The sequence below is a fragment of the Chiloscyllium plagiosum genome, unplaced genomic scaffold (genome assembly GCF_037043375.1).
Source record: "Chiloscyllium plagiosum isolate Xiang-an unplaced genomic scaffold, Cpla_swu_hap1 HiC_scaffold_4, whole genome shotgun sequence".
NCBI lineage: Eukaryota > Metazoa > Chordata > Chondrichthyes > Orectolobiformes > Hemiscylliidae > Chiloscyllium > Chiloscyllium plagiosum.
The window spans coordinates 75,834,857-75,847,088 of NW_028270142.1; the positions used below are offsets into that span (position 1 = coordinate 75,834,857).

General features: G+C 40.5%; 1 protein-coding gene across 7 annotated transcripts in view; it reads right to left on the reverse strand.

The window, feature by feature from the left end:
* Positions 1-2,255: 2,255 nt before the first annotated feature.
* tgs1 (trimethylguanosine synthase 1) overlaps positions 2,256-12,232 on the reverse strand; it is a 55,104-nt gene continuing 45,127 nt past the window's right edge. For all 7 annotated transcript variants that reach the window (XM_087986380.1, XM_087986377.1, XM_087986376.1 and 4 more), the window contains one exon: positions 2,256-2,482. In XM_087986380.1, coding sequence (XP_087842506.1) covers positions 2,442-2,482 — 41 coding nt within the window. In that variant the 3' untranslated portion in view covers positions 2,256-2,441. The remainder of the gene's footprint in view (positions 2,483-12,232) is intronic.

The following is a 12,232-nucleotide window of genomic DNA, read 5'->3' on the forward strand; positions in this document are numbered from 1 at the left end:
TGATAAGTGCCGGTCTTAATGGGAATTCTACAGCAGATACATCTTGATATCTCATTTTGAATTATGAGCCCGGAAGACTTTCACTCTGAATTACTTACATCACACCGCTTACCAGAAACGAGGGGGCGGCACAGTAGCTAGTAGTTAGCACTGCTGCCGCACAGCACCAGGGACCGAGGTTCCATTCCATCCTTAGCAACTGTGTGACGTTTGCACATTCTCCCTGTGTCTGTGTAGGTCCCCTCTGGGTGCTCCGGTTTCCTCCCACAGTCGAAAGCTGTGCAGGTTAGGTGGATTGGCTATGCTGAATTGATCATCGTGTTCAAGGGTTTACAGGTTAGGTAGATTAGCCATGGGAAATGAAGGGTGACAGGGATAGGGTGGGATGCTCTTCAGAGGGTCAGTGTGGACTCAAAGGGCCAAATGGTCTGCTTCCACACTGTAGAGATTCTATGCAGTTGTTGTGGTTCTGTTCACCGAGCTGGAAGTTTTTGTTGCAAACGTTTCGTCCCCTGGCTAGGCGACATCATCAGTGCTTGGGAGCCTCCTGCGAAGCGCTTCTTTAATGTTTCCTCCGGTGTTTATAGTGGTCTGTCCCTGCCGCTTCGGTTGTCAGTTTCAGCTGTCCGCTGTAGTGGTTGGTATATTGGGTCCAGGTCGATGTGTTTGTTGATGGAGTTTGTGGTTGAATGCCATGCCTCTAGGAATTCCCTGGCTGTTCTCTGTCTGGCTTGCCCTATGATAGTAGTGTTGTCCCAGTCGAATTCATGTTGCTTGTTGTCTGCGTGTTTCCATGCAGACAACAAGCAACATGAATTCGACTGGGACAACACTACTATCATAGGGCAAGCCAGACAGAGAACAGCCAGGGAATTCCTAGAGGCATGGCATTCATCCACAAACTCCATCAACAAACACATCGACCTGGACCCAATATACCAACCACTACAGCGGATAGCTGAAACTGACAACTGGAAGCAGCAGGGACAGACCACTATAAACACCGGAGGAAACATTAAAGAAGCGCTTCGCAGGAGGCTCCCAAGCACTGATGATGTCGCCTAGCCAGGGGATGAAACGTTTGCAACAAAAACTTCCAGCTCGGCGAACAGAACCACAACAATGAGCACCCGAGCTACAAATCTTCGCACAAACTTTGATTCTATGCAGTAGACATCAAAATTATTGTACAGCAACATTATCTCAGCAATAAGTCATAAAATTTAAGAAAATAGCTCCAAGGAGAGGGAGCTGGTTTTGTAAGTAATTGACATTTGAAGAAACCAGTTAGGAGAGAGATATTTACTAATCAACCTCCTCAGCATCATTATTACATACCTCTGGAGCAAATGGGACCTGAAGCCAGGCTTCTGAACCCAGAGGTGAGAATACTACCACAAGACAACCAGTTAGGAAGTGATATCAGTAGATGACCATCATGCATTGAAGAGATCAATCAGAAACTGGTCCCACACTGCTGAAATCAATCAAAAGCTAGCCAGGCTTCACTTAGACCTAATTGCAGTAATATCACTGATTGATTGTGCAACTGATTTGGAGTGCAAAAGAATTAATAAGTACAGCTTTCAGTGGTCAATGCAAGCGACTTGAGACAAGGGACTAGTCTCCAGACAGAATAAGAGACCACAGAATGATGGAAAAGTCTGTTGCAATGCATTGCCATTTATCCTGCTTTTCCACAAAGGCCTATAAATACCAGTTGAGAACAAGGTGCAAGCCATTCTTGGTCTTCAGCTAATAATTCATAATGATGCCATGTGGTCATCCAGCTTTTGTTGAATTAGTTGTTAGACGAAGTTAAAAAAAATAAAAATCACAACACCAGGTTATAGTCCAACAGTTTATTTGGAAGCACTAGCTTTTGGAGTGCTGCTCCTTCATCAGATGGTTGTGGAGATCCTTGATTTGGTGTTGTGTGATTTTTAACTTTGTACACCCCAACACTGGCATCTCCAAATCAAAAAAAAATGAATATCACATATTATAATTGCTTTTGTTTTAAAGCATTAACATAATCCAGAGCTGTTTGTGCTGTACTAATGCAGAATTCTGATTTTCTTCACTTCACCATTGGTGGTTCTATACAGAGTTGCTTAAAACTGAAATTCTCTCCTATACTTCTTCCACACCTTCGAAGGCTTCCAAAATGTCTTTCTTTGACCAAGATTTTGGTCACTTGTCCTATTGTTTCCATATATGTTTCTGTTAAAATATTTGTTCAATCATCTGTGAGGCATTGTGGAATGTTTTATTATAAAAAACAATGTATAATCACTGGAATGAGCAGTACATACAAAATAAGCTTTATTTGAATCAAACAAATTAAACAAATGCTGATATTTAAATTGTCCTACGCATTCTGGATTAAGTCACCAAAATAAGCAGTGATCGTCTTCAGTTTGTTGTTGAGAAAATTCTGTTCAATTTCTACTTGTCCACCTGCTCCGGCTAAGGATGCCACCTGCAACAAATAAGCAATCAAGTAAACAAAAGATAAACTCAAGAAAGGTATCAAGAATCACAATATATAGCACTTCAACTCTGAAATAAGTGTCAACTTATTTTCAAAGTTAATTTTCCCACAATCTGCAGCTCGACCTTTGAATCAAAGAATGGATACAGAATTGGCTGGCTGAAAGAAGACACAGATTGGAAGTGGACAGAAAGTATTCTGCCTGGAGGTCGGTGACCACTGGTGTCCCACACCAGTAGATCTGTTCTTGGGCCTCTATTCTTGGTAGTTTTCATAAATGGCATAGATGAAGAAGTGGAAAGATTGTTAGTAGGTTGGTCGGTGGTGTTGCAGATAGCATCGAGGGCTGTCGCAGGTTACAATAAGACATTGACAGCATGCAGAGCTGGGCTGAGAAATGGCAGGTGGAGTTCAACCTGGATAAATACAAAGTAATTCATTTTGGAAGGTTGAATTTGAATGCTGAATACAGGGTTAAAGGCAGGCTTCTTGGCAGTGTGAAAGAACAGTGGGATCTTGGGGTCCATGTACCTAGATCCCTCAAAGTTGCCACCCAAGTTGATAGGGTTGTTAAGAAGGCATATGGTTTTAGCTTTCATCAATGAGCCGTGAGGTTTTGGTGCAACTCTACAAAACCCTGGTTAAAACACACATGGAATATTGCGTCCAGTTCTGGTTACCTCATTACAGGAAGGATGTAGATGCTTCAGAGAGGGTGCAGAGGAGATTTAACAGTATGCTGCCTGGATTGGACGACTTGTGTTATGAAGAGAGGTTGAGTGAGCTGGGGCTTTTCAGACTGGAGAGAAGGAAGAAAGAGAGGTGTCTTTATAGAGGTGTATAACTTAATGAGAGGCTTTGATAGAGTAGTTGAAAAATGTGGCGCTGGAAAAACACAGCAGGCCAGTCAGCATTTGATAGAGTAGTCAGAGACTTTTCCCGAGGGCAGAAATAGCTGTCACGAGGGGTCATAATTTTAAGGTGATTGGAAGAAAGTATGGGGGAGAGGTCAGAGGTTCTTTACACAGAATGGTGGGTTCATGGAATGCATTGCCATTGGTGGTAATACAGTCAGAGATGCTAGGGACATTTAAGCGTCTGCTGGACAAGCACATGGATGGCAGTAAATTGAGGGGTGTGTAGATTAGGTTGATCTTAAGATAATTTACAACATCATGGGCCAAAGGGCCTGTACTGTGCTGTGCTGTTCTATGTTCTAACCCTACAGTGCAGAAAGAGGCCATTCAGCCCAGTGAGTCTGCACCAACCCTTTGAACGCATCCCACCCAGATCCATCGTAACCTTGCATTTACCATGACTAATTGATCTAGCCTGGATATCCCTGGACATAGTGGGGCAATTTGGCATAGCCAGTCCACCTAACCTAATCTTTAGACTGTGGGAGGAAGCCAGAGCACACAACAGAAATCCAGGCAGACACTGGGATTACCTGCAAACTCACACAGACAGCCATCTGAGGCTGGAATCAAACCTGGGTCCCTGGGGCTGTGAGGCAGCACTGAGCCAGCATGCTGCCCTTCTTACTCAAAGAAAAAGAATGAGAAGCTAAGAAATAAAAATCACAATTGTTGAATCACAGAATTGAAAACAAATCGTAAATTAACATGAAAAACTTTTAAAATAATTATTTTTAATCCTTTATAGCCAGCATTTGTCACTGCTAGGCCAGCATTTATTGCATTTCCCTTGATGCACTTAAGTTACAGCATTTGACCCATTATGTCTGCACAGCTCTCCAAATGAGTATTTTGCTTAGTGTCATTCTCCCACCTTCTCCCCATAATCCTTCACATTCTTCCCTTTCAAATAAAAGCCTAATTTCCTTTCAAATGCACTGAGGTAGTACCTTCCAGAGCATGCTGTATGATAGCAATTTTTTCTCATACTATTTTTGCCAGATATTTTAAAATCTATGCTCCCTCTTTCTAGATTGAGAAAAATCCTTTCAAGATTGAGAACAGTTTCTCCATCTCTTCCTTCCAACTACCTTATGATTTTGAGCAATTCCATTAGATCTTCTCTCAGCCTTCTCTTCAACTAAACTATCTATCCTAGCAACTGAACTTTCACATTCCTGGAATGATTCTCATAAATATTTTCTGCACTGCCTTCACATTCTTCCTAAAGTGTGAAGTGTAGTGACCAGAACCGAATACAGTACTCTAACAGAAGCCTAAGCAGTGTCCTAAATAAGTTCAACATAAACTCTTTGCTCTTGTACTATGGCCATATTAATAAAGCTTAGAGTATTGTATGCTTCATTACTCTCTCCCTCAACCTGCCTGTTATCCTAACTGGTTTGTGCACATATACTCCAGGCCTGTCTGCTCCTGCATGCTCTTTAGAATTGCACCTTTCATTTTCTAAGTGTCACTCCCTGTTCTTCCAGCAAACTTAATCACTTCACATTTCATCACATTGAATGTTATCTCCCAACTGTCCACCTATTCTGCCAGTTTGTCTATGGTCTTTTGAATTTATAGATTATCCACCTCTACTTATAATGGTTTCAGTTTTTGTAGCATCTGCAAATTTTGAATTGTGCCATATATAGCAGAGTATACAACATGTATAGAACATTAGAATTTATTAGGAAAAGAAAGAACCTCAATACTAACTGCTACGAAACTCTATTATAAACTTTTCTCCAGCTGACAAATTACATTAAACTCTTTGCTTCCTATCGTTCAGCTAATTTTATACCCATGTTGCTATGGTTTCTTTTATATCAAGAACTATAACTTTACTCACAAGTCTTCTGACTTGTATTTATGTAATGCTTTTCCGAAACACTAGACAACTTAAAGCACTTGAATGAATTACATACTTCTAAAGCATAGTTGTTGTTGTAGTGTCAGAAATGTTACAGCCAAGTTGCTCTCAATGATCTCCACAAACAGCAATGTGATAATGATTAGATAGCTGTTTTATAATGGGATTGAGGATTAAATATGGTCAGCTCACCCATGATAGATAAAGTTGCCATAGCCTCAGAATAATAGGGCCGCTTTCTCATTAGAAATGACTGGTAAGGAGTTTAACAAGAGGGTCACCATGCCTCAGGTGAGGTTGAGGAGGCAGGACAGACATGGTAGCTTCAGGATGTACAGGACTAAGTCAGGGTTTTGAGCAAGAGGGTGCCAGAAGAAAAACTCCAGGATAACAATCAAGAATAACCCTTTATTGAAAAAATCCTATAGTACTTTTATATCCAGCTGAAAAAGCACTTGGGTTTCAGTCTAATGCTGCAAAATCCAGACAGTGCAGTATTTCTTCAGTACTGCTGTGTCAGCTTTGATTTTGTATTCACACTTTGGAATGGGACTTGAACCCAGAACTTTGAACTCAGAGGGGACTGTGCACCTACTGAACCATGGTTGACAAGGAAAAATAAAAACCAAACTCAAGAAAAGTAGAAAGTGTTGTCAGTTTTCCTAAGAGACTGCATAGCTGGAATTTTATTTCCAAGTGCCCAACAATTGAAGGAATGACAGATCAGAGCAGAATGACTGACAGAGCAAAATATAGCAGATGTTGGAAATCTAATTAAAAACAAAAAATGGTGGATATATGAAACAAGTCTAATACTTCAGGTTGGCTATCTTTCATCAGAACGAGGCAAAGTTACAAATAGAACAGATCTTAAGGAGGTCAGATGAACGAAGATAGAAAAAGAACAAAACAGAAATGTCTGCAACAAGGAGGAAGACAGAAGACAAAAATGACAAAACAGTTAGTTCACCACAGGGCGGCACGGTGGCATAGTGGTTAGCACTGCTGCCTCACAGCGCCAGAGACCTGAGTTCAATTCCCGCCTCAGGCGACTGACTGTGTGGAGTTTGCATGTTCTCCCTGTGTCTGCGTGGGTTTCCTCCGGGTGCTCCGGTTTCCTCCCACAGTCCAAAGATGTGCAGGTCAGGTGAATTGGCCATGCTAAATTGCCTGTAGTGTTAGGTAAGGGGTAAATGTAGGGGTATGGGTGGGTTGCGCTTCAGCGGGGCGGTGTGGACTTGTTGGGCCGAAGGGCCTGTTTCCACACTGTAAGTAATCTAATCTAGTCATAAGAGAGTTGTAATGGATTAAGTCAAGCAACAAAATATGATAGCAAGAAAATCCATATGAAAGGTCCAAGAAACACTTTAAATTGGCAAACTCAATTGAAAACCAAAAATACTTGGTTGTGCTAGTTGTCATGGTCACCACTACAGAGGAAAGTCTTTCAATTCCAGATTTATCACATACATTTAAACTCCATCAGTTGCTATGATGGAATTTTAACCCATCTTGTCATAACATTAACCTGGGCCTCTCCATTACCAGGCCTGTAACATTCCTAGTTTGCTGCAGAGTGTGTGAAAGTGTATGAGAGTTATATGTGGAGAAATGAAATTTGTGTATGTGTGAAGAGTGCCAGGGCATGGAGAGACACAAGAGATATGCTAGTCTGAGTGTGTATCCAAAACAGGAAATGATTATGTCGGGTGTGCATTCAAGTGGGGTTGCCTATGTGGGTATGGTAGATATCTCTATTTGGGCGTTTGTATATGTAATGGAGATACAAATATGAGCAGAGGTACATATCAGGGACACAAAATCTGGCAAATCACTCTGTACTTACAGCACCATCACACAATTATAAGAAATCACGTCTCACAAACTTGATTGAGTTTTTTGAGGAAGTAACAAAGAGGATTGATGAAGGCAGAGCAGTAGATGTGATCTATATGGACTTCAGTAAGGCGTTCGACAAGGTTCCCCAAGGGAGACTGGTTAGCAAGGTTAGATCTCACGGAATAAAGGGAGAACTAGCCATTTGGCTCAAAGATAGAAGACAGAGGGTGGTGGTGGAGGGTTGTTTTTCAGACTGGAGGCCTGTGACCAGTGGAGTGCCACAAGGATCGGTGCTGGATCCTCTACTTTTTGTCATTTACATAAATGATTTGGATGTGAGCATAAGAGGTATAGTTAGTAAGTTTGCAGATGACACCAAAGTTGGAGGTGTAGTGGACAGCAAAGAGGGTTACCTCCGATTACAACAGGATTTTGATCAGATGGGCCCATGGGCCGAGAAGTGGCAGATGGAGTTTAATTCAGATAAATACGAGGTGCCGCATTTTGGGAAAGCGAATCTTAGCAGTACTTATACATTTAATGCTAAGGTCCTAGAGAGTGTTGCTGAACAGAGACACCTTGGAGTGCAGGTTCATAGCTCCTTGAAAGTGGAGTCGCAGGTAGATAGGATAGTGGAGAAAGTGTTTGGTAATCTTTCTTTTATGGGTCAGAGTATTGAGCACAGGACATTGGTGAGGCCACTATTGGAATATTGCATGCAATTTTGGTCTCCATCCTATCGGAAGGATGTTGTGAAACTTGAAATGGTTCAGAAAAGATTTAAAAGGATGATGCCAGAGTTGGAGGATTTGAGCTATGGGGAGAGGCTGGACAGGCTGGGGCTGTTTTCCCTGGAGCGTCGGAGGCTGAGGGGTGACCTTATGGAGATTTACAAAATTATGAGGGGCATGGATAGGAGTCTAGAACTAGAGGGCATAGGGTGAGAGGGGAAAGATATGAAAGGGACCTAAGCGGCAACGTTTTCACACAGAGGATGGTACGTGTATGGAATGAGCTGCCAGAGGAAGTGGTGAAGGCTGGTACAATTGCAACATTTAAAAGGCATTCGGATGGGTATATGACTAGGAAGGATTTGGAGGGATATAGGCTGGTGCTGGCAGGTGGGACAAGATCGGATTGGGATATCTGGTCAGCATGGACGGGTTGGACCGAAAGGTTTGTTTCCATGCTGTACATCTCTATCACTCTATAATTATGCACTAACTAGTCCCACAGTGTTACTGGTATGGTTCTGATTGTGACTACATGAAAACAGCACTTGTTAAGATAGCTTCAGAGACTGATTAATTAATAAATGCATCCACTCTGGAATGCTATCTATTTCTATACCAGTACCAGCATTGATGTTAAGAAATGGAGGCAGTGTCTTATCTATAACTTAACAAAGATGCATTACTTTTATACTTCTCAGTTCTAGATTCACATGAGAATTATGGTGATTTTTAGAAAAACAAAAGAAATCTTGTGTGTTGTGTGCCTTGCCTAATAAAATAATCAATTAGATTTGCTGCCTGTCCACTGGAAAAACATAATAAAAATAAAAGCAAGGTGAAAGCAAGCTGTTAAAACAACAGAATTGAACGCCTTTAGGTGTCCAAATAACCAATAAGAACAAATGTGAGCAGCCAGTGTCTTGGTTTTCATAACCAGTTTGTCCCCACGGAGAATTAAATGACAGGGTTAATTTCTATATTTATCAATGCAAGGCTTCCTCTTTCTATAATGTACGAACAATAACAAAACAGGATCCTTAAATATCTTGTTTCACAAGAAAAAGATCACCTAACAGAATCAATGTAATCAGCTACTTCATGCTTGAGTTATCAATGAGCACCCATGAAGAGCTAGTTCAGCTAGACTCAACACACTCCTATAGGGAGAAAGGACTGGCATCTAAACAGCAGCCTACCATGTGGATCCTTATCAAAGTCCTCACTGAAATCCATATAGACTATGTCTACTGCCCTGCCCTCATCAACCTTCCTTGTCACTTCATCAAAGAACTCTAACAAATTTGTGAGGCAGGGCCTTCCACACACAAAGCCATGCTAACTACTCCTAATCAAACCAGGTCTTTCCAAATTCACGTCTATCATATCTCTCAGAATCTTCTCAGAATCTTCCTTGGAAACAGGAATTCACTCCTTAAACCCAACTGCTCCCTTTCTCTTTATAATTGATATTTTGGACTAAAGTTCTGGTTGCTCCATTTATTATTTTTTTCCTGATCAACTGTTTAAATGATTACCATGTCTTTCTACCTTAAGGATGCAATATAAATGACTTGTTGCACGTTTATGACGTTGCTGTATCACAATTAATACATAGGCAAATCGCATTGCAAAAATGTTAATGTGTTCAAGTTATGCACTTCATAAAAATTAAAATTATGAATTTATCTGTCCACCTTCCTTAGGATCAGGATAATGTTTATGGAATATTTGCAAGGTTATGAATTCTTGTTCACAAAAATAACTTATCAGGATCTAGTACACAGAAGGTCTCTCACTGTTCCAGTTCTTGGCCCATGTCTTCAAATAATTAGATACCAGACAGCATGAGTCCTGAGCATGCTCACAAATGAGACTGGAGACTGCTGATCCTGGAGACTACCCAACACTGATCAAAAGTTTACAATGTAATTTTTAAGAAGAGTGGAGGTTACCACTATCTAAACTGATGTGGGATGAAATGGCTCTTGGTAATCACAAGATTCATATCTTCTAGCATTTCAGCAGGTAGATTGCTGAATCTATCTGCCTGAAAATTACATCAACAAAACAAGTTCAACAAGGAAGAAAGGATATGTTGTTCTGTAACAAGTAGATTTACATAATATCTTAAGCAAAGTGGAGCAATGCTCTTCTTCGCAACTAACATACATCAGTGCATACATAACAGTAATATTCACAAAATGTGCACATTTCATACCAGTTATATAGCTTGTTGCTTACAGACTGTATCAGATGCATTATCACGCAAGAGTTTCAACTGACTCATTAATTTTGTAAATGTTTTCAGGCAACATCACTGAGTGGATGCAATTCCAATGTCAAATTGCTGCGTTCCAGAAATTCCTTGGAATTTCCAAAGCCTGATTGTAGTTTCATAAGCAAACGAGGACATTCACTTCACAAGGCTTTACCAGGTCATCAAAATTCCCTAATGAACACTGCAGTTTCTGATAATATCATGATATTAAATAATCCAGGGAGGTGAAGAATGCTGCTTCCTGCAAATGAATCTCAAATGTAATTTGCATATGAAGATTATTATTGTATCATCCAGCAACTAACTTAAATCACTGCTGAATCTTTTGCTGTCAATCTTCAGAACATTCAGTTCAAAGTTCAGGCCCAAATTAATGTATACTTTACTGCACAAACAAGAAACAAGAACAAAGTTTATACCAGAAAGCACAATTAGATTTTTAAAAATGGCACAACAGTACTATTCGCAAAATCTAATAACAACAAATTGGTTAAACACACTGAAGTCAGAAAATATTTTAAATGTTTTGTTGATCAAGCACTCAACTTGCTTGGTGAATTAGATTCTCAGCCGGAAGTAGGTAATTGTTTACTGCTACATAAGCACAATAATAGCACAGGGCTGTGGCTTCCCTTCCCTGAGAGAAAAAATAGTTTCTTTCCGATAATATTGGAGATAACAGTTACCCTGTACAATTACAATTTTGTATCGATGTATTTCCAAGATTAAAATATATGAAACATTTGGCCAGATCCCAAATTAGTAGATAAAAGCTTGAAGTATGAAAGAATGATGTATACATATATACTTAAAAACCTTTTGCATCAAAACACCAAGAAGGCTCAATACAAAATCTGGTTTCAAATTCCTTGATGAAACATGACTTGATTGTGCTCAACTGTACATATAACGATCATGAGAGCTAAACCGTGCAAGTTAGTTTTCAAAAGTGGGAGTTTATGAAATTCAAAAGAAATAAATCAAATAAAATAAGTTGTAAAAAGGAAAAACAAAAGAATCATCTATTCTAAAGCTGTGTACTTGTTCTTGATGTTCTTGCTGATCTGCTGCAACTGCTTTGGAGTCCTACAGCACGAAGACAGGCCCTTTGGCCCAAACTGGTCCATGCCGACCAAAATGTCCATCCACGCTAACCCCATTTCCTTGCACTTGGTCCATATCCTTCTAATCCTTTCCTATCAGTGTATTTGTCAAATTGCCTTTTAAAATGTTGCTAATACTCCCGCTTCAATAACTTGCGCTGGCAGTTCATTCCATATCTGTACCACCCTGTGCAAAAAAGTTGCCCCTGAGGTTCCCTTTTATTCTTTCCCGTCTTACCATAAACTGATGCCCTCTAGTCCTTGATTCCCTAACCCTTTGAAAAAAACAAAGTGCATTCACTCTATCCGTGCCTCTCATGATCTTATGCACCTCTATAAGGTCCCCTCGCAGTTTCCTCTGCCCTAAAGAAACAAATCCTGGCTTGTCCAACCTCTCCCTATAACTCAGACCATGGAGTCCAGGCAACATCCTTGTAAATTTCTTCTACACTCTTTGCTGTTTAATAACATCCCTCCTACAGCAAAGTGACCAAAACTGAACACAATAATCCAAGTGCGGTATCCTGTCTAACTATAACCTAACTTCCCAACTTCTATACTCAAAGCCCTGACTGATGAAGGCCAGTGATCCAAACGCCTTCTTCAAAAGTCTATCTTTGACTCCACTTTTTGCACCTGAACTCCAAGACCCCTGAAGCACTCCACTAGTCGCAGGTCTCCAGTCCAAAAAACATCTTTCCACTATGAGCTTCTCCTTCCTATCATCAAGCCAATTGTGTATTCAATTTGCCAGCTCCCATCGAATGCCATGCGATCTAACCTTCAATAGCAACCTACTATGTGGAATCTTATCAAAGGCCTTACTGAAATCCATATAGACTATGTCTACCGCCTTGCCCTCATCAACCTTACTGGTCACTTCAAAGAACTCTAACAAATTTGTGAGGCAGGCACAAAGCCATACTGACTATTCCTAATCAAAACTTGTCTTTCCAAATTCATGCATATCTTACCTCTCAGATTATGCTCA